Source organism: Anabrus simplex, chromosome 1, assembly GCF_040414725.1.
Source record: "Anabrus simplex isolate iqAnaSimp1 chromosome 1, ASM4041472v1, whole genome shotgun sequence".
NCBI lineage: Eukaryota > Metazoa > Arthropoda > Insecta > Orthoptera > Tettigoniidae > Anabrus > Anabrus simplex.
Window position 1 is genome coordinate 40917135 of NC_090265.1, and position 26926 is coordinate 40944060.

Genomic DNA, 26926 nt, shown 5'->3' on the forward strand with positions numbered 1-26926 from the left:
TCAGTATAGCACCCCATGTTGTACCTGCTGTTTTCCACAGAATATTGTTTTTTGATATACTTTGTGTTTGACATTTAAACAGTGCTGTTTAAATGTAAAGTATGGTCCATAGTGATTGCCAGGCATTTAGCTTGTAAACAGCATTTGAGATTTACACCCTCACAGGTTACTTGAAGATTCTTGGGTGCCTGCTGGTTTCTGAGGTGGAATGCACATACTTTTGTTGTGCTCGGGTTTGGCTTGAGCTGGTTGTTGTGGTAGTATTTGATCAACTCAACTAAGGCTCTGTTCAGTTCCTGTTCAATCTGTTTAAAAGATCTGCACATGGTGAACCATTTGTTTGAGGGCTGAGTCAACCTGCATAAACAAAACTTCTGGTATTCCTGGGGAGTATCCACCTCTGCAGCAACTTATCTTTGGTGACTCAATGCCTGCAAGGAGATAGATTTGGTGAACAGGTGTAAGTTTGAGGCAGCCTGTATCAAGGCAAACCGTTTGTTTGAGGGCTGAGGCAACCTGCCTTGTATGAGCTTATTCACCCCATATAAGAGTGGCGTACTTGGCTGCAGAGAAATAGAGTGCCAAGGCTGATATTCTGAGTACAGTTTGTGTTATTCTCCCTATGTTTTCCTGGTTAACTTTTGCAGGAGGCTGTTTCTGGCATTAGCCTTTGTTCTTGTGTTGAGGCAATGTCTGAATGTTAGGGATCTATCTAAAGCAACCCCAAGATATTACAGATTAAAGCAGTGTTTTAGTTGCTGACACTGCCAAGAGATATTCAGTTTCCTCCTTGATTCCCAGTTGCATAGATGGAATGAACAGAATTGAGTCTTTAAGGGATTTAGCACCAGGAATTTGTCATCATAGTAGTTTGACAGTCCAGAGGCAGTGTCAACATCTGTTCTACTTTGAAGGTCTTCCCTTGTGCAGCAATAGGTGTATCATCTGCATAGATTAATTGCTTGGTTGTTTCATGCAAGGGTGGATCGTTTGTATAGATGTTGCATTGCAAAGGGGCTAGAATGCTACCTTGAGACAGCTCATTCTTCTGCATTCACCATCTGCTGCTTTTCCCAAGGAGAGTGACATAGAATCTGCAGTTATGGAGAAAGATTGGAGGTTAGTGTTAGAAATGCAGTCTGGTGTAGCCTGGGCTACTTTTATTGTAAGTTAGCAACCGATCCTTCAATCACCGATATGCTAAGCTTTTGTAACAATTAGCCTGTCTCAAGGCCATCTCTTTCAACTTATTTTGTATCCAGTATGACGTTTATTGATTGTATTCTGCATGACACGCACATTGCTGATGGCATTTGAACACCTCGCTAACAGGCAACTGTAGGTTTTCTTTTCAGCTCTTTGTAATAGCGATTCAAAACTAGCGAAGTGTAAACACACATTTAATAGTATCCTTTAATCTAGTGAATTGAATTGCTCTCTTTGCTTTTGTATCTTGCATGTTTTATAATAGTCATTGTATTTTTTCTTCTATAATGTTTTTCTATTCCAGAACCAATTCCATTGAATGAGTGTGGTATCTGTGAGCTGACGAATGATCAACATTTGCTTGCAAAGTGTGATACGTGTCACCTCTATTATCATCTTGGTTGCCTCAATCCACCACTTACTCGCATGCCCAAGAAGACGAAGCTTATGGGTTGGTGGGTAGAACCAGTTATTGTATTTCTGTCCACTTCCTAATGTGATACTGGTTTAGCTAAACCAAAGTTTATGTTTGCAGGCAGTGTTCAGAGTGTGATAAAGAGTCTTCTGGTTCGGAAGTGGAATGTGTAGATACAGAAGCTCCACGAAGATTAAGACATAATAAGGAAGGGGAGAAACCATCTGAGATAATAACACCCAAAGTAAGTCAATCACTGCATGTGTTCTCTTAGGTTTACAAATTAACAGAAATATTGTTCAGTTAAGGAACTCTGAGAAAATGTCTCGCTTCGCCCTTGGGAAAAATCTGTTAGCACATTGCTGACCAGATACTCCTCGCACTGTCCATCCCCTGTGCCCGGCCATTTCCTGAGCAACTTGATGCTAAAGCCGCACGCATAGAATCAAATGAGCCTGGCTTCACTAATCTTGTACTGATTGTGATGTTTACTGGAAACCTTCTGAAGTAGTCCTAATTATGTTTTCTGATGTGATAAGCTGTGTAGCAAGGACCTCGGTGAAGGGGCATACGGCAACTTATACAGATTTCACGTAGTTTTAAAGGGTGTATAGCTTCACAATCACTACTCGCACCTTCATCACAAGAGCTTTCAATATCAAACTCATATTTTTCACTGTTACTTGGGCATTCCGAATAATTATCTGCATGCAGTCCGTTAAATATTTTGTCCTGATCTAAACATGTGATCAGTTTGGGAAGCGCCATCTTACCCACCACATGGCTTTTTGAACGACGTAAACATTGGGTCAGAAATTGAAGCATAAAACGGAAGAAGAACGAAAATTTAAAGGTAACATGGAATAAACAAAACCTTCAACAATGAGATTCTATAAACCAAGACCACTAGCTAGTTTCAGAAGGTTTGATTTGATAGAATCAGATGATGTTCTTTCATAAACAAAACATTCTGTTATTAATTAAATGTAATCTTTTTCAGGTATATTCTGTTATTGAAAAAAAAAAAAGAATATTACAGTGAAACCTCATCAGTGTGTTTCTCATTAAGATGTTTTCTTGAATAACACAGCATTTATATAAAAGTACCTTGCTTATTGCATTACAAATTTTTGCTATAATCACAAAGTATTCTGTGGTTGTAGGTATTTTTTTAGTTTCATTAATCTTAAAAGTTTCAACAGACTGGAAATCATATACTGTATAACTATAAGGTTCTTCAGTCTGTCAAAAACTTATTTATTATGAAAATCCTTTTGAAATGTTATAATTTATCTTAGTGAAGTACTCCTCTTGTACTTCCTCTCTCCTTATCAGTCCAATTAGGAATACAATGTACTGTAATGTGCCATCTTTCGTAACAAGCTCGCATATCAAACACAACTCAGCCACACTAATAACAATAATATAACATCACTGCACAGCTACAAATGGGAAAGGAGCCACCACTTCGAACCCAATGCCACTCAAATTTTATGGACATCACAGGACAACATGATTAGATTTTAACATAAAGCAGCAAGATTCAACACACAGCAGAGCTGAATATACATATTTTAACCTAATTCTATCCATACGTCTGGCACCCTTTTTTAAAATTGGAAAGTGTTTTATCTATATATATAAAAGCAAGTCGGGCTGGAGCGATGTATATATAAATATTTAAAAATGAAAAAAGACGTGAATTAATGAGGCACTTCCAGAAATCTCATAAATTTGAAACTTGGTACGAGGGAAACTGATGACCCCAGGATCCCTAGAAAAATCGGAAATTCTCAAAATTCCCTGAAGGGGGCACGCTGGGGGGGCTCAAATTTTGGGCTCAGCATAAGAACACAGTCGTATAGTATATCCAAAACGATAACCTATAGTTTTCGTGTGCTTAAAAATTTTCGGGAATTTCCTCATTTTTATCCCCTATCCCCCCAAATCAAGATGGCGGCACAACCTTCCAGACGAGGTAGACAATTGAAATTTGGTGAATATATAGCTTTTGGTCCCTAACGGACGGGAAAATTCCAAGATGTTCAAATTTTTCACATTTTACCCCCAAAGATATCGAAATATGGAGGCAATTTTAATGACTGTGCAGACATTCCTTTTGAGCTATTTTTTGGCTAAACGGTAAGTCGTATCACAAAACGGATGGCACAATGTCCCTTCAATTCGGAGTGATCTACAACTTTGGTCCTGTGTTATTTTGTCGTATCTCTCTCCCTTATACGTTAAATTTGGCCGTATTTCTGGATTGTTCGTAAATTTGGTGATTTTTACAAGTAAATTTCAATGTTTGACACACTTATAAGAATGATAGGATGATCGCGTTAGGTGTGCACATTGGCACGATTAAGGGACATATGTGTACCAAATTTCATGATTCTAGCTTATACATAAGTAGGCAAAATGTAATGTAAAATGTTAAAAATGCACCCAAATTTCACCCTATTCAATATTTGAACTCAATTTACCCCCTTAATATGGGAGATACGAGGATATAGATTCGAAACAAACATTTAGAGCGATAAATGAGGCGTCTGATGGCGCAAACCGTTTCTTAATATCATAAACCGTTTAGGAGATATGAATCTCGAAGTGGAAATCTGCACTTTTCAACGTGCTCATGCTTATCCGTCATCTATATATATAAAAGCAAGTCGGGCTGGAGCGATGTATATATAAATATTTAAAAATGAAAAAAGACGTGAATTAATGAGGCACTTCCAGAAATCTCATAAATTTGAAACTTGGTACGAGGGAAACTGATGACCCCAGGATCCCTAGAAAAATCGGAAATTCTCAAAATTCCCTGAAGGGGACACGCTGGGGGGGCTCAAATTTTGGGCTCAGCATAAGAACACAGTCGTATAGTATATCCAAAACGATAACCTATAGGTTTCGTGGGCTTAAAAATTTTCGGGAATTTCCTCATTTTTATCCCCTATCCCCCCAAATCAAGATGGCGGCACAACCTGCCAGACGAGGTAGACAATTGAAATTTGGTGAATATATAGCTTTTGGTCCCTAACGGACGGGAAAATTCCAAGATGTTCAAATTTTTCACATTTTACCCCCAAAGATATCGAAATATGGAGGCAATTTTAATGACTGTGCAGACATTCCTTTTGAGCTATTTTTTGGCTAAACGGTAAGTCGTATCACAAAACGGATGGCACAGTGTCCCTTCAATTCGGAGTGATATACAACTTTGGTCCTGTGACATTTTGTCGTATCTCTCTCCCTTATACGTTAAATTTGGCCGTATTTCTGGATTGTTCGTAAATTTGGTGATTTTTACAAGTATATTTCATTGTTTGACACACTTATAAGTATGATAGGATCATCGAGTTAGGTGCGCACATTGGCACGATTAAGGGACATATGTGTACCAAATTTCATGATTCTAGCTTATACATAAGTAGGCAAAATGTAATGTAAAATGTTAAAAATGCACCCAAATTTCACCCTATACAATATTTGAACTCAATTTACCCCCTTAATATGGGAGATACGAGGATATGGTTTAGAAACAAACATTTAGAGCGATAAATGAGGCGTCTGATGGCGCAAACCGTTTCTTAATATCATAAACCGTTTAGGAGATATGAATCTCGAAGTGGAAATCTGCACTTTTCAACGTGCTCATGCTTATCCGTCATCTATATATATAAAAGCAAGTCGGGCTGGAGCGATGTATATATAAATATTTAAAAATGAAAAAAGACGTGAATTAATGAGGCACTTCCAGAAATCTCATAAATTTGAAACTTGGTACGAGGGAAACTGATGACCCCAGGATCCCTAGAAAAATCGGAAATTCTCAAAATTCCCTGAAGGGGGCACGCTGGGGGGGCTCAAATTTTGGGCTCAGCATAAGAACACAGTCGTATAGTATATCCAAAACGATAACCTATAGGTTTCGTGGGCTTAAAAATTTTCGGGAATTTCCTCATTTTTATCCCCTATCCCCCCAAATCAAGATGGCGGCACAACCTGCCAGACGAGGTAGACAATTGAAATTTGGTGAATATATAGCTTTTGGTCCCTAACGGACGGGAAAATTCCAAGATGTTCAAATTTTTCACATTTTACCCCCAAAGATATCGAAATATGGAGGCAATTTTAATGACTGTGCAGACATTCCTTTTGAGCTATTTTTTGGCTAAACGGTAAGTCGTATCACAAAACGGATGGCACAGTGTCCCTTCAATTCGGAGTGATATACAACTTTGGTCCTGTGACATTTTGTCGTATCTCTCTCCCTTATACGTTAAATTTGGCCGTATTTCTGGATTGTTCGTAAATTTGGTGATTTTTACAAGTATATTTCATTGTTTGACACACTTATAAGTATGATAGGATCATCGAGTTAGGTGCGCACATTGGCACGATTAAGGGACATATGTGTACCAAATTTCATGATTCTAGCTTATACATAAGTAGGCAAAATGTAATGTAAAATGTTAAAAATGCACCCAAATTTCACCCTATACAATATTTGAACTCAATTTACCCCCTTAATATGGGAGATACGAGGATATGGTTTAGAAACAAACATTTAGAGCGATAAATGAGGCGTCTGATGGCGCAAACCGTTTCTTAATATCATAAACCGTTTAGGAGATATGAATCTCGAAGTGGAAATCTGCACTTTTCAACGTGCTCATGCTTATCCGTCATCTATATATATAAAAGCAAGTCGGGCTGGAGCGATGTATATATAAATATTTAAAAATGAAAAAAGACGTGAATTAATGAGGCACTTCCAGAAATCTCATAAATTTGAAACTTGGTACGAGGGAAACTGATGACCCCAGGATCCCTAGAAAAATCGGAAATTCTCAAAATTCCCTGAAGGGGGCACGCTGGGGGGGCTCAAATTTTGGGCTCAGCATAAGAACACAGTCGTATAGTATATCCAAAACGATAACCTATAGGTTTCGTGGGCTTAAAAATTTTCGGGAATTTCCTCATTTTTATCCCCTATCCCCCCAAATCAAGATGGCGGCACAACCTGCCAGACGAGGTAGACAATTGAAATTTGGTGAATATATAGCTTTTGGTCCCTAACGGACGGGAAAATTCCAAGATGTTCAAATTTTTCACATTTTACCCCCAAAGATATCGAAATATGGAGGCAATTTTAATGACTGTGCAGACATTCCTTTTGAGCTATTTTTTGGCTAAACGGTAAGTCGTATCACAAAACGGATGGCACAGTGTCCCTTCAATTCGGAGTGATATACAACTTTGGTCCTGTGACATTTTGTCGTATCTCTCTCCCTTATACGTTAAATTTGGCCGTATTTCTGGATTGTTCGTAAATTTGGTGATTTTTACAAGTATATTTCATTGTTTGACACACTTATAAGTATGATAGGATCATCGAGTTAGGTGCGCACATTGGCACGATTAAGGGACATATGTGTACCAAATTTCATGATTCTAGCTTATACATAAGTAGGCAAAATGTAATGTAAAATGTTAAAAATGCACCCAAATTTCACCCTATACAATATTTGAACTCAATTTACCCCCTTAATATGGGAGATACGAGGATATGGTTTAGAAACAAACATTTAGAGCGATAAATGAGGCGTCTGATGGCGCAAACCGTTTCTTAATATCATAAACCGTTTAGGAGATATGAATCTCGAAGTGGAAATCTGCACTTTTCAACGTGCTCATGCTTATCCGTCATCTATATATATAAAAGCAAGTCGGGCTGGAGCGATGTATATATAAATATTTAAAAATGAAAAAAGACGTGAATTAATGAGGCACTTCCAGAAATCTCATAAATTTGAAACTTGGTACGAGGGAAACTGATGACCCCAGGATACCTAGAAAAATCGGAAATTCTCAAAATTCCCTGAAGGGGGCACGCTGGGGGGGCTCAAATTTTGGGCTCAGCATAAGAACACAGTCGTATAGTATATCCAAAACGATAACCTATAGTTTTCGTGTGCTTAAAAATTTTCGGGAATTTCCTCATTTTTATCCCCTATCCCCCCAAATCAAGATGGCGGCACAACCTGCCAGGCGAGGTAGACAATTGAAATTTGGTGAATATATAGCTTTTGGTCCCTACCGGACGGGAAAATTCCAAGATGTTCAAATTTTTCACATTTTACCCCCAAAGATATCGAAATATGGAGGCAATTTTAATGACTGTGCAGACATTCCTTTTGAGCTATTTTTTGGCTAAACGGTAAGTCGTATCACAAAACGGATGGCACAATGTCCCTTCAATTCGGAGTGATCTACAACTTTGGTCCCGTGTTATTTTGTCGTATCTCTCTCCCTTATACGTTAAATTTGGCCGTATTTCTGGATTGTTCATAAATTTGGTGATTCTTACAAGAAAATTTCAATGTTTGACACACTTATAAGAATGATAGGATGATCGCGTTAGGTGTGCACATTGGCACGATTAAGGGACATATGTGTACCAAATTTCATGATTCTAGCTTATACATAAGTAGGCAAAATGTAATGTAAAATGTTAAAAATGCACCCAAATTTCACCCTATACAACATTTGAACTCAATTTACCCCCTTAATATGGGAGATACGAGGATATGGTTTAGAAACAAACATTTAGAGCGATAAATGAGGCGTCTGATGGCGCAAACCGTTTCTTAATATCATAAACCGTTTAGGAGATATGAATCTCGAAGTGGAAATCTGCACTTTTCAACGTGCTCATGCTTATCCGTCATCTATATATATAAAAGCAAGTCGGGCTGGAGCGATGTATATATAAATATTTAAAAATGAAAAAAGACGTGAATTAATGAGGCACTTCCAGAAATCTCATAAATTTGAAACTTGGTACGAGGGAAACTGATGACCCCAGGATCCCTAGAAAAATCGGAAATTCTCAAAATTCCCTGAAGGGGGCACGCTGGGGGGGCTCAAATTTTGGGCTCAGCATAAGAACACAGTCGTATAGTATATCCAAAACGATAACCTATAGGTTTCGTGGGCTTAAAAATTTTCGGGAATTTCCTCATTTTTATCCCCTATCCCCCCAAATCAAGATGGCGGCACAACCTGCCAGACGAGGTAGACAATTGAAATTTGATAAATATATAGCTTTTGGTCCCTAACGGACGGGAAAATTCCAAGATGTTCAAATTTTTCACATTTTACCCCCAAAGATATCGAAATATGGAGGCAATTTTAATGACTGTGCAGACATTCCTTTTGAGCTATTTTTTGGCTAAACGGTAAGTCGTATCACAAAACGGATGGCACAATGTCCCTTCAATTCGGAGTGATCTACAACTTTGGTCCTGTGTTATTTTGTCGTATCTCTCTCCCTTATACGTTAAATTTGGCCGTATTTCTGGATTGTTCGTAAATTTGGTGATTTTTACAAGTAAATTTCAATGTTTGACACACTTATAAGAATGATAGGATGATCGCGTTAGGTGTGCACATTGGCACGATTAAGGGACATATATGTACCAAATTTCATGATTCTAGCTTATACATAAGTAGGCAAAATGTAATGTAAAATGTTAAAAATGCACCCAAATTTCACCCTATTCAACATTTGAACTCAATTTACCCCCTTAATATGGGAGATACGAGGATATGGTTTAGAAAAAAACATTTAGAGCGATAAATGAGGCGTCCGATGGCGCAAACCGTTTCTTACTATCGTAAACCGTTTAGGAGATATGAATCTCGAAGTGGAAGTCTGCACTTTTCAACGTGCTCATGCTTATCCGTCATCTATATATATAAAAGCAAGTCGGGCTGGAGCGATGTATATATAAATATTTAAAAATGAAAAAAGACGTGAATTAATGAGGCACTTCCAGAAATCTCATAAATTTATAACTTGGTACGAGGGAAACTGATGACCCCAGGATACCTAGAAAAATCGGAAATTCTCAAAATTCCCTGAAGGGGGCACGCTGGGGGGGCTCAAATTTTGGGCTCAGCATAAGAACACAGTCGTATAGTATATCCAAAACGATAACCTATAGGTTTCGTGGGCTTAAAAATTTTCGGGAATTTCCTCATTTTTATCCCCTATCCCCCCAAATCAAGATGGCGGCACAACCTGCCAGACGAGGTAGACAATTGAAATTTGGTGAATATATAGCTTTTGGTCCCTAACGGACGGGAAAATTCCAAGATGTTCAAATTTTTCACATTTTACCCCCAAAGATATCGAAATATGGAGGCAATTTTAATGACTGTGCAGACATTCCTTTTGAGCTATTTTTTGGCTAAACGGTAAGTCGTATCACAAAACGGATGGCACAATGTCCCTTCAATTCGGAGTGATCTACAACTTTGGTCCTGTGACATTTTGTCGTATCTCTCTCCCTTATACGTTAAATTTGGCCGTATTTCTGGATTGTTCGTAAATTTGGTGATTTTTACAAGTAAATTTCAATGTTTGACATACTTATAAGAATGATAGGATTATCGCGTTAGGTGTGCACATTGGCACGATTAAGGGACATATGTATACCAAATTTCATGATTCTAGCTTATACATAAGTAGGCAAAATGTAATGTAAAATGTTAAAAATGCACCCAAATTTCACCCTATTCAACATTTGAACTCAATTTACCCCCTTAATATGGGAGATACGAGGATATGGTTTAGAAACAAACATTTAGAGCGATAAATGAGGCGTCTGATGGCGCAAACCGTTTCTTAATATCATAAACCGTTTAGGAGATATGAATCTCGAAGTGGAAATCTGCACTTTTCAACGTGCTCATGCTTATCCGTCATCTATATATATAAAAGCGAGTCGGGCTGGAGCGATGTATATATAAATATTTAAAAATGAAAAAAGACGTGAATTAATGAGGCACTTCCAGAAATCTCATAAATTTGAAACTTGGTACGAGGGAAACTGATGACCCCAGGATACCTAGAAAAATCGGAAATTCTCAAAATTCCCTGAAGGGGGCACGCTGGGGGGGCTCAAATTTTGGGCTCAGCATAAGAACACAGTCGTATAGTATATCCAAAACGATAACCTATAGTTTTCGTGTGCTTAAAAATTTTCGGGAATTTCCTCATTTTTATCCCCTATCCCCCCAAATCAAGATGGCGGCACAACCTTCCAGACGAGGTAGACAATTGAAATTTGGTGAATATATAGCTTTTGGTCCCTAACGGACGGGAAAATTCCAAGATGTTCAAATTTTTCACTTTTTACCCCCAAAGATATCGAAATATGGAGGCAATTTTAATGTCTGTGCAGACATTCCTTTTGAGCTATTTTTTGGCTAAACGGTAAGTCGTATCACAAAACGGATGGCACAATGTGGCTTCAATTCGGAGTGATCTACAACTTTGGTCCTGTGTTATTTTGTCGTATCTCTCTCCCTTATACGTTAAATTTGGCCGTATTTCTGGATTGTTCGTAAATTTGGTGATTTTTACAAGTAAATTTCAATGTTTGACACACTTATAAGAATGATAGGATGATCGCGTTAGGTGTGCACATTGGCACGATTAAGGGACATATGTGTACCAAATTTCATGATTCTAGCTTATACATAAGTAGGCAAAATGTAATGTAAAATGTTAAAAATGCACCCAAATTTCACCCTATTCAACATTTGAACTCAATTTACCCCCTTAATATGGGAGATACGAGGATATGGTTTAGAAACAAACATTTAGAGCGATAAATGAGGCGTCTGATGGCGCAAACCGTTTCTTAATATCATAAACCGTTTAGGAGATATGAATCTCGAAGTGGAAATCTGCACTTTTCAACGTGCTCATGCTTATCCGTCATCTTATATATATAAAAGCAAGTCGGGCTGGAGCGATGTATATATAAATATTTAAAAATGAAAAAAGACGTGAATTAATGAGGCACTTCCAGAAATCTCATAAATTTGAAACTTGGTACGAGGGAAACTGATGACCCCAGGATACCTAGAAAAATCGGAAATTCTCAAAATTCCCTGAAGGGGGCACGCTGGGGGGGCTCAAATTTTGGGCTCAGCATAAGAACACAGTCGTATAGTATATCCAAAACGATAACCTATAGGTTTCGTGGGCTTAAAAATTTTCGGGAATTTCCTCATTTTTATCCCCTATCCCCCCAAATCAAGATGGCGGCACAACCTGCCAGACGAGGTAGACAATTGAAATTTGGTGAATATATAGCTTTTGGTCCCTAACGGACGGGAAAATTCCAAGATGTTCAAATTTTTCACATTTACCCCCACAGATATCGAAATATGGAGGCAATTTTAATGACTGTGCAGACATTCCTTTTGAGCTATTTTTTGGCTAAACGGTAAGTCGTATCACAAAACGGATGGCACAATGTCTCTTCAATTCGGAGTGATCTACAACTTTGGTCCTGTGACATTTTGTCGTATCTCTCTCCCTTATACGTTAAATTTGGCCGTATTTCTGGATTGTTCGTAAATTTGGTGATTTTTACAAGTAAATTTCAATGTTTGACATACTTATAAGAATGATAGGATGATCGCGTTAGGTGTGCACATTGGCACGATTAAGGGACATATGTATACCAAATTTCATGATTCTAGCTTATACATAAGTAGGCAAAATGTAATGTAAAATGTTAAAAATGCACCCAAATTTCACCCTATTCAACATTTGAACTCAATTTACCCCCTTAATATGGGAGATACGAGGATATGGTTTAGAAACAAACATTTAGAGCGATAAATGAGGCGTCTGATGGCGCAAACCGTTTCTTAATATCATAAACCGTTTAGGAGATATGAATCTCGAAGTGGAAATCTGCACTTTTCAACGTGCTCATGCTTATCCGTCATCTATATATATAAAAGCGAGTCGGGCTGGAGCGATGTATATATAAATATTTAAAAATGAAAAAAGACGTGAATTAATGAGGCACTTCCAGAAATCTCATAAATTTGAAACTTGGTACGAGGGAAACTGATGACCCCAGGATCCCTAGAAAAATCGGAAATTCTCAAAATTCCCTGAAGGGGGCACGCTGGGGGGGCTCAAATTTTGGGCTCAGCATAAGAACACAGTCGTATAGTATATCCAAAACGATAACCTATAGTTTTCGTGTGCTTAAAAATTTTCGGGAATTTCCTCATTTTTATCCCCTATCCCCCCAAATCAAGATGGCGGCACAACCTTCCACACGAGGTAGACAATTGAAATTTGGTGAATATATAGCTTTTGGTCCCTAACGGACGGGAAAATTCCAAGATGTTCAAATTTTTCACTTTTTACCCCCAAAGATATCGAAATATGGAGGCAATTTTAATGACTGTGCAGACATTCCTTTTGAGCTATTTTTTGGCTAAACGGTAAGTCGTATCACAAAACGGATGGCACAATGTGGCTTCAATTCGGAGTGATCTACAACTTTGGTCCTGTGTTATTTTGTCGTATCTCTCTCCCTTATACGTTAAATTTGGCCGTATTTCTGGATTGTTCGTAAATTTGGTGATTTTTACAAGTAAATTTCAATGTTTGACACACTTATAAGAATGATAGGATGATCGCGTTAGGTGTGCACATTGGCACGATTAAGGGACATATGTGTACCAAATTTCATGATTCTAGCTTATACATAAGTAGGCAAAATGTAATGTAAAATGTTAAAAATGCACCCAAATTTCACCCTATTCAACATTTGAACTCAATTTACCCCCTTAATATGGGAGATACGAGGATATGATTTAGAAACAAACATTTAGAGCGATAAATGAGGCATCTGATGGCGCAAACCGTTTCTTAATAGCATAAACCGTTTAGGAGATATGAATCTCGAAGTGGAAATCTGCACTTTTCAACGTGCTCATGCTTATCCGTCATCTATATATATAAAAGCAAGTCGGGCTGGAGCGATGTATATATAAATATTTAAAAATGAAAAAAGACGTGAATTAATGAGGCACTTCCAGAAATCTCATAAATTTGAAACTTGGTACGAGGGAAACTGATGACCCCAGGATCCCTAGAAAAATCGGAAATTCTCAAAATTCCCTGAAGGGGGCACGCTGGGGGGGCTCAAATTTTGGGCTCAGCATAAGAACACAGTCGTATAGTATATCCAAAACGATAACCTATAGTTTTCGTGTGCTTAAAAATTTTCGGGAATTTCCTCATTTTTATCCCCTATCCCCCCGAATCAAGATGGCGGCACAACCTTCCAGACGAGGTAGACAATTGAAATTTGGTGAATATATAGCTTTTGGTCCCTAACGGACGGGAAAATTCCAAGATGTTCAAATTTTTCACTTTTTACCCCCAAAGATATCGAAATATGGAGGCAATTTTAATGACTGTGCAGACATTCCTTTTGAGCTAATTTTTGGCTAAACGGTAAGTCGTATCACAAAACGGATGGCACAATGTCCCTTCAATTCGGAGTGATCTACAACTTTGGTCCTGTGTTATTTTGTCGTATCTCTCTCCCTTATACGTTAAATTTGGCCGTATTTCTGGATTGTTCGTAAATTTGGTGATTTTTACAAGTAAATTTCAATGTTTGACACACTTATAAGAATGATAGGATGATCGCGTTAGGTGTGCACATTGGCACGATTAAGGGACATATATGTACCAAATTTCATGATTCTAGCTTATACATAAGTAGGCAAAATGTAATGTAAAATGTTAAAAATGCACCCAAATTTCACCCTATTCAACATTTGAACTCAATTTACCCCCTTAATATGGGAGATACGAGGATATGGTTTAGAAAAAAACATTTAGAGCGATAAATGAGGCGTCCGATGGCGCAAACCGTTTCTTACTATCGTAAACCGTTTAGGAGATATGAATCTCGAAGTGGAAGTCTGCACTTTTCAACGTGCTCATGCTTATCCGTCATCTATATATATAAAAGCAAGTCGGGCTGGAGCGATGTATATATAAATATTTAAAAATGAAAAAAGACGTGAATTAATGAGGCACTTCCAGAAATCTCATAAATTTATAACTTGGTACGAGGGAAACTGATGACCCCAGGATACCTAGAAAAATCGGAAATTCTCAAAATTCCCTGAAGGGGGCACGCTGGGGGGGGCTCAAATTTTGGGCTCAGCATAAGAACACAGTCGTATAGTATATCCAAAACGATAACCTATAGTTTTCGTGTGCTTAAAAATTTTCGGGAATTTCCTCATTTTTATCCCCTATCCCCCCAAATCAAGATGGCGGCACAACCTTCCAGACGAGGTAGACAATTGAAATTTGGTGAATATATAGCTTTTGGTCCCTAACGGACGGGAAAATTCCAAGATGTTCAAATTTTTCACTTTTTACCCCCAAAGATATCGAAATATGGAGGCAATTTTAATGACTGTGCAGACATTCCTTTTGAGCTAATTTTTGGCTAAACGGTAAGTCGTATCACAAAACGGATGGCACAATGTGGCTTCAATTCGGAGTGATCTACAACTTTGGTCCTGTGTTATTTTGTCGTATCTCTCTCCCTTATACGTTAAATTTGGCCGTATTTCTGGATTGTTCGTAAATTTGGTGATTTTTACAAGTAAATTTCAATGTTTGACACACTTATAAGAATGATAGGATGATCGCGTTAGGTGTGCACATTGGCACGATTAAGGGACATATATGTACCAAATTTCATGATTCTAGCTTATACATAAGTAGGCAAAATGTAATGTAAAATGTTAAAAATGCACCCAAATTTCACCCTATTCAACATTTGAACTCAATTTACCCCCTTAATATGGGAGATACGAGGATATGGTTTAGAAAAAAACATTTAGAGCGATAAATGAGGCGTCCGATGGCGCAAACCGTTTCTTACTATCGTAAACCGTTTAGGAGATATGAATCTCGAAGTGGAAGTCTGCACTTTTCAACGTGCTCATGCTTATCCGTCATCTATATATATAAAAGCAAGTCGGGCTGGAGCGATGTATATATAAATATTTAAAAATGAAAAAAGACGTGAATTAATGAGGCACTTCCAGAAATCTCATAAATTTATAACTTGGTACGAGGGAAACTGATGACCCCAGGATACCTAGAAAAATCGGAAATTCTCAAAATTCCCTGAAGGGGGCACGCTGGGGGGGGCTCAAATTTTGGGCTCAGCATAAGAACACAGTCGTATAGTATATCCAAAACGATAACCTATAGTTTTCGTGTGCTTAAAAATTTTCGGGAATTTCCTCATTTTTATCCCCTATCCCCCCAAATCAAGATGGCGGCACAACCTTCCACACGAGGTAGACAATTGAAATTTGGTGAATATATAGCTTTTGGTCCCTAACGGACGGGAAAATTCCAAGATGTTCAAATTTTTCACTTTTTACCCCCAAAGATATCGAAATATGGAGGCAATTTTAATGACTGTGCAGACATTCCTTTTGAGCTATTTTTTGGCTAAACGGTAAGTCGTATCACAAAACGGATGGCACAATGTCCCTTCAATTCGGAGTGATCTACAACTTTGGTCCTGTGTTATTTTGTCGTATCTCTCTCCCTTATACGTTAAATTTGGCCGTATTTCTGGATTGTTCGTAAATTTGGTGATTTTTACAAGTAAATTTCAATGTTTGACACACTTATAAGAATGATAGGATGATCGCGTTAGGTGTGCACATTGGCACGATTAAGGGACATATGTGTACCAAATTTCATGATTCTAGCTTATACATAAGTAGGCAAAATGTAATGTAAAATGTTAAAAATGCACCCAAATTTCACCCTATTCAACATTTGAACTCAATTTACCCCCTTAATATGGGAGATACGAGGATATGGTTTAGAAACAAACATTTAGAGCGATAAATGAGGCGTCTGATGGCGCAAACCGTTTCTTAATATCATAAACCGTTTAGGAGATATGAATCTCGAAGTGGAAATCTGCACTTTTCAACGTGCTCATGCTTATCCGTCATCTATATATATAAAAGCAAGTCGGGCTGGAGCGATGTATATATAAATATTTAAAAATGAAAAAAGACGTGAATTAATGAGGCACTTCCAGAAATCTCATAAATTTGAAACTTGGTACGAGGGAAACTGATGACCCCAGGATCCCTAGAAAAATCGGAAATTCTCAAAATTCCCTGAAGGGGGCACGCTGGGGGGGGCTCAAATTTTGGGCTCAGCATAAGAACACAGTCGTATAGTATATCCAAAACGATAACCTATAGGTTTCGTGGGCTTAAAAATTTTCGGGAATTTCCTCATTTTTATCCCCTATCCCCCCAAATCAAGATGGCGGCACAACCTGCCAGACGAGGTAGACAATTGAAATTTGGTGAATATATAGCTTTTGGTCCCTAACGGACGGGAAAATTCCAAGATGTTCAAATTTTTCACATTTTACCCCCAAAGATATCGAAATATGGAGGAAATTTTAATGACTGTGCAGACATTCCTTTTGAGCTATTTTTTGGCTAAACGGTAAGTCGTATCACAAAACGGATGGCACAATGTCGCTTCAATTCGGAGTGATCTACAACTTTGGTCCTGTGACATTTTGTCATATCTCTCTCCCTTATACGTTAAATTTGGCCGTATTTCTGGATTGTTCGTAAATTTGGTGATTTTTACAAGTAAATTTCAATGTTTGACATACTTATAAGAATGATAGGATGATCGCGTTAGGTGTGCACATTGGCACGATTATGGGACATATGTGTACCAAATTTCATGATTCTAGCTTATACATAAGTAGGCAAAATGTAATGTAAAATGTTAAAAATGCACCCAAATTTCACCCTATTCAACATTTGAACTCAATTTACCCCCTTAATATGGGAGATACGAGGATATGGTTTAGAAACAAATATTTAGAGCGTTAAATGAGGCGTCCGATGGCGCAAACCGTTTCTTAATATCATAAACCGTTTAGGGGATATGAATCTCGAAGTGGAAGTCTGCACTTTTCAACGTGCCCATGCTTATCCGTCATATATATAAATAAAATCGTAACGACCGTGTGTCTGTACATTGATTATTTTGGCGAAATTTCCGTACAGTTATCCGCTTCAGGTGTAATAATGACCATATGCATCATTTTTAGCTTTGGTGTCTGTTTGTTTGTTTGTCTGTTTGTCTGTTTGTCTGTCCTTCTATAACTTGAAAACTACTGGATATATTTCCACCAAACTTCATATTTAGAATCCACCTGTCCTTGGGTAGGTTTTAGCGCAAAAAATAAAATCGTAACGACCGTGTGTCTGTACATTGATTATTTTGGCGAAATTTCCGTACAGTTATCCGTTTCAGGTGTAATAATGACCATCTGCATCATTTTTGGCTTTGGTGTCTGTCTGTTTGTTTGTCTTTTTGTCTCTTTGTCTGTTTGTCTGTTTGTCTGTCCTTCTATAATTTGAAAACTACTAAATATATATTTCCAACAAACTTCATATTTAGTATCCACCTGTCCTTGGGTAGGTTTTAGCGCAAATATTGTTTCTAAATCCCTGAACTGAGTGGGGATTTTTACGAAACCGAAACCGTGATTTTGCACTCCCTCAAAGTATGCACAACCGAACTTAATGGAAATCAACCTGCCTTAATGAAAATTAATTTCTAAACCTTTTTTTCTCATGTGCATCATTTCGATTACAGGATTTGGTAAGGGAGATATCATTAACGGACCGTTTTTCGGTACAAATCCCAGCGGACTTTACGCAAGAGCGGGTGCGTGTAAAGCGTACTTCTTACAACTTGAAAACTAACAAGATATTTGAACCAAACTTTATATATAGCATCCATCTGTCCGAGGGTAGGTTTCCTTGGTGTCTGTTAGTTAGTTAGTTAGTTTGTTTGTTTGTTGGTCTGTTTGTCTTTCTCTAACTTGAAAACTACTGGATATATTTCCACCAAACTTCATATTTAGAATCCACCTGGCCTTTGGGGAGCTTTTAGGACAAATATTGTTTCTAAATCCCTGAACTAATTGGGGGTTTATACGAAACCGAAACCGTGATTTTTCACTCCCTCAAAATACACACAACAAAACTTAATGGAAATCTACCTGCCTTAATGGAAATTAATTTCCAAACCTTTTCTTCTCTTGTGCATCATTTCAATCACTTACAGGAAAGATAGTATGATCAAACTCTACACGAACATCGGCCCGCCCAGTACCCATATGTGAGCCAAATGCTATGTCACATAATTATCCGAAAAGTAATGCAATGTAAGATATTCTTACACAAATTTCAACCTATTCAACTTTTCTGATTCAATCTGACCCATGAATAGATTAGATGCGAGAAAATATCATAGGACCAGCCATTTAGATCACTAAATACTGGTCCTTACGGTACGGTCCTTTGTCGATATGACGTACCGTTTAGCAGCAGTTAATCTGTAAATGAAGGTCCGCAATATTGTAAACATTCATATACTTTCGGATGTCCATCTGTATATATTCATTGATGTCGATTTGTAGCGATCGAGAAAGGATGTGTCTGCTATTGTAATCAGTACTCCCTACAACGACTTTGACTGCTGGCAGTAGGAATGGGGTCCTTCTCCAACTCCTGTGTAACTGGCATTAGTAAGGAGGGCCTACCATTTTAATGAATAATTCACTTTTCGATTTGTCTTGCAGAAGGCAAGGGACCATGCAGTTTTGTTCGAAAGTCCCCTACTCTATTGTGTTTGGCTCTAGGCCAGGGTGCCCGCCATTATAAACAAATGTTCCAATCTAAAATTTGACTAGCATTAGGCATAGTGGCCTGCTATTTTCATGGAAACTCACTAATTCTGTGTGACTGGCAGTAAGCTGGCTAGCAGCAGTAAAAAGGGACTGTCATTATAATGATAACTGCACAACTCAATTTTGACTGGTGGTAGGGAAGTTGCCTGGTATTATAATAAAAACTCCTCAACTGTAACCTGTCTGAAGGTAGGAAATGGGTCTGCCATTGTAACTAAAACTCCCCAAAACGATTGTGACCGCGCAGTAGGCATTGGGGCCTGCAATTATAATGTAAACTTGCCAACTCGATTGTGAATGGCAGTAGGCAAGTGAGCCTGCCGCTATCATCACAACTCCGCAACCCTCACTTTACATTGGAAACAACGTATGTGGACCTCCCCATGCTATTTCTCGGATAAGGCTAAGAGACATGCATTTTTAAAACAATCTCATTTGATGAACGCACAGTATTTACGTCGATATCCGTATACAATGTAGAATACCGTAGCGAAGCACGGGTACATTTGCTAGTTCTATGTATATACATGAAGACAAAATCTTTCATACATACAGCATGACAATTTTACAAGCAAATCATATCATTTAAACTCCAGAAACAGCAACCAAACGTACAACTATGTAAATAAGACTTGAACACAGAAGTCAACTGATGAATTGAACAACACGCAAGACACGAACATTCATGTGCATGAAGTGTTCCTATATATATTGTATTTATCTTATATTTATATATATATATATATTAGTTAGTTTTAAGTAGAGATGTGTTTTATAAACTAATTTAAAGACCTAAAGCATATCATTATGGACATACAATTGCATTGTCGCACATAGTGACATACACGCCAGTTCCCGTTTTGACATGCCCCATTTGGATGTGACCAAATGTTTGTTATCATATGGCATTCCCTAAACAATGTATAATCATAGCTTCTTGACATAGACGAGAATGTGTTGTTCAGCTGAAGATGACCCTATGTAGGGGGTCGAAACCGATACTGTAGCATAATAAGTGCAATAAATAAGTATTGATTGGTGGAAATCCTTTCCTATTTCTAATTGTGTAATTATGTGCCATCTTTGGTGTTTCATTAGCTGGCTTGTTTATCGGTAACTTTCCATTGTGTCATTCTCCAGTGACATCGGTGTTCATGGAACTGTACTTTTCTATTGTTATTATTATTACTAGCATATATGTACCCTTTCTTCGCAAGGGAGTTGGTAATCGATTTCACGATTCCTTAATGAATTGATACAAAGTTACATGCCTGTATTGAAACATTCAATACGGCAAGTGATGGAACCAACCAGAGGGAAAAATATCCTGGATGTGGTGCTGATAAAACCAGATGAGCTCTATAGGGAAACTGAAGTAATAGATGGTATTAGTGATCATGAAGCTGTTTTTGTCGTAGTCAAAAATAAATGTGATAGAAAGGAAGGTCTTAAAAGTAGGACTGTTAGGCAGTACCATATGGCTGATAAAGCAGGCACGAGGCAGTTTCTAAAAAGTAATTATGATCGGTGGAAAACGGTAAATAAAAATGTAAACAGACTCTGGGATGGGTTTAAAGAAATTGTTGAGGAATGCAAAAACAGGTTTGTACCTTTAAGGGAGGTAAGGAATGGTAAAGACCCACCTTATTATAATAGAGAAATAAAGAGACTAAGAAGGAGGTGCAGACTGGAAAGAAATAGAGTTAGAAATGGCTGTGGAAGTAAGGAGAAATTGAAGGAACTTAACTAGAAAATTGAATCTAGCAAAGAAGGCAGCTAAGGATAACATGATGGCAAGCATAATTGGCAGTCATACAAATTTTAGTGAAAAATGGAAGTGTATGTATAGGTATTTTAAGGCAGAAACAGGTTCCAAAAAGGACATTCCAGGAATAATTAATGAACTAGGGGAGTGTGTGTGTGAGGATCTTCAAAAGGCAGAAGTATTCAGTCAGCAGTATGTAAAGATTGTTGGTTACAAGGAAAATGTTGAGATAGAGGAGGAGATTAAGGCCAAGGAAGTATTCAAATTTACATATGATAACAATGACATTTACAATAAGATACAAAAGTTGAAAACTAGAAAAGTGGTTGGAATTGATCAGATTTCTGGGAATATACTAAAGACAATGGGTTGGGATATAGTACCATATCTGAGGTACTTATTTGATTATTGTTTGGTTGGAGGAGCTATACCAGATGAATGGAGAGTTGCTATTGTAGCCCCTGTGTATAAAGGAAAGGGCGATAAACATAAAGCTGAAAATTACAGGCCAGTAAGTTTGACATGCGTTGTATGTAAGCTTTGGGAAGGCATTCTTTCTGATTATATTAGACATGTTTGTGAAATTAATAACTGGTTCGATAGAAGGCAGTTCGGTTTTAGGAAAGGTTATTCCACTGAAGCTCAACTTGTAGGATTCCAGCAAGATATAGTAGATATCTTGGATTCTGGAGGTCAAATGGACTGTATCGCGATTGACCTGTCTAAAGCATTTGATAGGGTGGATCATGGGAGACTTCTGGCAAAAATGAGTGCAATTGGACTAGACAAAAGAGTGACTGAATGGGTTGCTATATTTCTAGAAAATAGATCTCAGAGAATTAGAGTAGGTGAAGCTTTATCTGACCCTGTAATAATTAAGAGGGGAATTCCTCAAGGCAGTATTATCGGACCTTTATGTTTTCTTATATATATAAATGACATGAGTAAAGGAGTGAAATCGGAGGTAAGGCTTTTTGCAGATGATGTTATTCTGTATAGAAGTAAGTAAATAATTTACAAGATTCGGAGCAACTGCAATGTGACCTCGATAATGTTGTGAGATGGACAGCAGGCAATGGTATGTTGATAAATGGGGTTAAAAGTCAGGTTGTGAGTTTCACAAATAGAAAAAGTCCTCTCAGTTTTAATTACTGCGTTGATGGGGTGAAAGTTCCTGTTGGGGATCATTGTAAGTATCTAGGTGTTAATGTAAGGAAAGATCTTCATTGGGGTAATCACATAAATGGGATTGTAAATAAAGGGTACAGATCTCTGCACATGGTTATGAGGGTGTTTAGGGGTTGTAGTAAGGATGTAAAGGAGAGGGCATATAAGTCTCTGGTAAGACCCCAACTAGAGTATGGTTCCAGTGTATGGGACCCTCACCAGGATTACCTGATTCAAGAATTGGAAAAAATCCAAAGAAAAGCAGCTCGATTTGTTCTGGGTGATTTCCGACAAAAGAGTAGCGTTACAAAAATGTTGCAAAGTTCGGGTTGGGAAGAATTGAGAGAAAGAAGAAGAGCTGCTCGACTAAGTGGTATGTTATGATATACTAACAATTTGTTGGTTGTTTTGATCCACCTTTTCAATACAAATTACAGATTGTGTTGCTAAGTTGTAATGTTACAACACTAATTTACCGGGACATGTTTCGCTTTTATTCACAAGCATCATCAGCTTATACAATTGCCTCAAGGTTTGTCATATTTGAGTCACAGTAACGCAATAAGGTCCACAATATTCTGTAGCAGCAGACAAAGGGATGCTTCTTCCATTCTATAAATCGAAAGAAACATAATCAGATACTCAAAATTTGGATTGAAGCCCCTTTTAACCATAACTTACATCAAAACAATCAACTTCCAACGGAGAGTCTGGTCGCTACAAACAAGAATTAAATATGTCAATACTTCCTCTGATCAAATTGCCAAACTGCAGCAGCAAGCCTCATCAAATCTAGAAGCCATTTTCCAACGAACCCAAGACTTCAATTCTAGATTATCATCATGACTCTAATCACGCATGATGCAAAATTACAGTCTTTTTAAATAACATTATTTAGAGAGCACAATTCTTAACTAAAATTCTCAATGCTGAAATGTTACTGTATTCTAGAAACCAACGCACTTCAGAAACTATGGCTCCTATATATTAACATCCAATATTTATATTTATGACTCAAATTTTAATGCCAAATTATAGTTGAATCAATTTTATTTTAACATTGCAAACAATTTTTAGCCAAATTTTCAAATTGTAAAAACTGTGTTTTGGACGTCAATGTGTTTTAGAATTAAGATTTACTCCATTTAACATTGCAAATCATATTGTCATAATTTTTAATGTGTTTATTATTCTTATGTTTTAAATATTGTTATCACTGAAATTAGATTTACATTCAATGTAATGAAATTTGTAACAACAATCCAAATATGACAAACCTTGAGGCAATTGTATAGGCTGATGATGCTTGTGAATAAAAGCGAAACATGTCCCGGTAAATTAGTGTTGTAACATTACAACTTAGCAACACAAACTGTAATTTGTATTGAAAAGGTGGATCAAAACAACCAACAAATTGTTAGTATATCATAGGATAGTTCAATACGGGTCTAATAATGAGATTAGTTACATGTAATAAGTGGTATGTTCCGAGCTGTCAGCGGAGAGATGGCGTGGAATGACATTAGTAGACGAATAAGTTTGAGTGGCGTTTATAAAAGTAGGAAAGATCACAATATGAAGATAAAGTTGGAATTCAAGAGGACAAACTGGGGCAAATATTCATTTATAGGAAGGGGAGTTAGGGATTGGAATAACTTACCAAGGGAGACGTTCAATAAATTTCCAATTTCTTTGAAATCATTTAGGAAAAGGCTAGGAAAGTAACAGATAGGGAATCTGCCACCTGGGCGACTGCCCTAAATGCAGATCAGTATTTATTGATTGATTGATGTTAAACTGATATTCTTCTACAAAAGCACGTGGCACTAACGTGAAGTACGATGAAACTGACTAAAGTTGAGACAGAATGGGGTAGATCACAGAATTCGTTGAACAATACAATTTCTGATATGAAGTCATGCATAATTTTCCTTATTTTTCGGTTACATATTGACCATCTGTAACTAAGAGTGGCACTGTGACTGAAAAATCATGAAACCAATTGTTGACGATAACCTCTTTTATTATCTGTTATATCGAAAATAAAATGGCTCTGGCGTTAAACTATTTAACCTAACTTGAAATGATGTGACAGCCTGCAAAACAGTCCATTAATGATAACTCCTGCCTTTTGCTCCTATTGAAAAGGTGCACATGAGAAAAAACATTTTAGAAATTGATTTCCCTTAAGGCTGGTAGTTCTCCATTAAGGTTGGTCATGTATATTTTGTGGGAGAGTAAAATCTGGATGTCTAATACAATAACAACTTGTGAATTGTCTAATGGCTGGAAACAAATCATGTACTAGCTGATGATGGCCGTTAAAGAGCCGAAACCGGTACTAGTTTAATCTATTTAAAATAAATTGTGTATTGATTGGTGGAAAAACTCTTTTCTTATCTATACTAAATCAAACCCAGGGCCACCGGGTGACAGGCGGACGTGTTGCCCCCTATATCGCGGGGCCGTACTTCCTTGAACTTCAATACTGAGGTTTTTTATGTGCAGTAGTTTATCCCTGTTGCTGTAAAAACAGAAATAAGCCCTCCCCACCCCGCCTGCTCACCCTACAACCCCTGTACCCCAGATTTCAAAAAAATAATTTGCAGCTTACTTTCTTCCTACTGTTATTTTGAACCTAAGTACTGGTACTGTGTTTTACCAATATATATGCCATGGTTTTCCCGTGATGCTGTTGAGCATAGCCATTCATATGGCAACCTTGTTGTTTCTGTTTTCTTAACATGGAATGAGCTATAGTACTGTAGTGTTCTACATCTAAAATTTATTTACTAGTTACACCAAGACTACGCATTAGCGCACATAATTACTGAGCTCACAACTTATGATACACTATTATGCTGTACGCTCTCTCCCGCTCTCTCCCTCTCTCTTGGTACCCACTGCTTATTTACACTAATACAGACTGCTGTGGTTACTAGCGCCACAATCCCAATCAGTCTCAGATACACTCGTTGACGCTGTCACAGTCAACAGTTTGCAGCCCGCGCTGAACAGTGTCATAGTTCAGGAAAATTTTCGCTGTCCATACTCCGGTAGAACTCATCTCACTGCCCCATGTCGGCACCCAATTTCTTCTTTCATGCTGCAACAGAGACTTGACTCTCACTCACAGCAGGAGAAAACTCAAACAGGCTGACACACACAGACTGACTGCACTCTTTGTCCTCTTCGCTCACTCACTGCGTCCACTTACTGAACTGACTGAACTCCGCAGGTGCGTCTGTCTTGTATACACCTGGGCCAACGTTTGAGATATGTCAGTCTCTCGAAGCTCGTAGAAACCTCCAGATATGGAAGACTCTCATCCTGCGGGAATCTTGGTTTCTACCCCTCAAAGCCAGTAACAACGTAACGGCCAACGATGGCTACTGCAGCAGTGTTTGACCAATGGGCACTGGCCCACCACTGTTAGGTTGCCTGTGTAGCAGGAGGCGCAGCCCTGGCATGTCAGTGTCACACATGGGGTGGGGCCACATCTGATCGCCCCACCTTTCGGCCCCACTCCACAAAACAGCGAACACACCACAGTATTCCCCACTCTACTAAATGAAATAGCGTATCAGTAAAGCACAACAATTCAAACTCCACTAACTAATATACAACAAACTCTTGATTTTCCAGGTCAAACCAGATCCGAGACTGCACGGATAATCCAAAATACTCTTGTTCTTACCGGAAATTGCACATTTACTGTATTTACAAAACATGCTACGTATCACATTTGAAAGCCCGCTGTATTACATGTGCATTTTTGTTCTCCACCTGTACATCAAGTCAACAAAGATTATTTTAAAAATTAAGAAAAATCTCATATGCATGCATTAATTTATATTTTCATATATAAACTCACAATATTTTATAACCATGCCACATTCAATGGCAAAATTTGTAAATCATCATCATCAGTTAACCATCTCCGTTTCCCAGGTGCGGTGTATGAGCGCTCGCTATTTCAGTCGACTCAGGTACCATTCTTCTTCCTGTACTTGGTTCCAATCCACTCCTCTATGTTCTAGATCTTTTTTGACTTGTTCGATCCATCTCCTTCAAGATCTGCCTCTAGGTCTTTTGCCGTCTATAAGGTTTTCTCCAACCATTCCTTAACTACTGAGCAAGAATCCATTCTCATTACATGGCCATACCATTTCAATCTTGATCTGATTATGGTATCACATAACAATTCTCTTATTTGAATCTCTTGGCGAATCCTCTTGTGGTGGACCTTATCTCTCCTGGTTTTTTGTCGCATGGTCCGGAGGAATTTCATTTCTGCAGCTTGGAGTCATACTTTTATCTCTACCAGTGATGATACAAGTTTCAAGGCCATAGGTTAATATTGGCAAGAAGTAAGCTTGATAAAGTGTTCATTTGGCTAGTATTGGAATCTGGCTGTTCCAGAGAAGGCTTCTAACCTGATGGTAAAGAACAGGTCCTCTTTGATCGGTTATCTTCAGTCAGGACACTACCAAGGTATTGGAAGTGGTTACCTTCTTGCAGTTTCTGTCTGTCTACTGTGATATTTGCTCCTGACTTTTGTCTGTTGACTGTCATAACTGTTTTCTTAAGGCTGATTTTAAGTCCAAATTCCTTAAAATGACAATTCCAAGCATTAATCTTTCTTTGAACTTCTTCCTCATTACCTCCCCAAATCACCACATC

The 26926-nt window shown here is 37.9% G+C and overlaps 1 protein-coding gene across 3 annotated transcripts in view; it reads left to right on the top strand.

Annotated features, from left to right (window-relative positions):
- LOC136883899 (PHD finger protein 14) overlaps positions 1 to 26926 on the top strand; it is a 319931-nt gene that overhangs the window by 229607 nt on the left and 63398 nt on the right. For all 3 annotated transcript variants that reach the window (XM_067156007.2, XM_067156006.2, XM_067156008.2), the window contains exons 12-13: positions 1511 to 1661; positions 1742 to 1865. In XM_067156007.2, coding sequence (XP_067012108.2) covers positions 1511 to 1661; positions 1742 to 1865 — 275 coding nt within the window. The remainder of the gene's footprint in view (positions 1 to 1510; positions 1662 to 1741; positions 1866 to 26926) is intronic.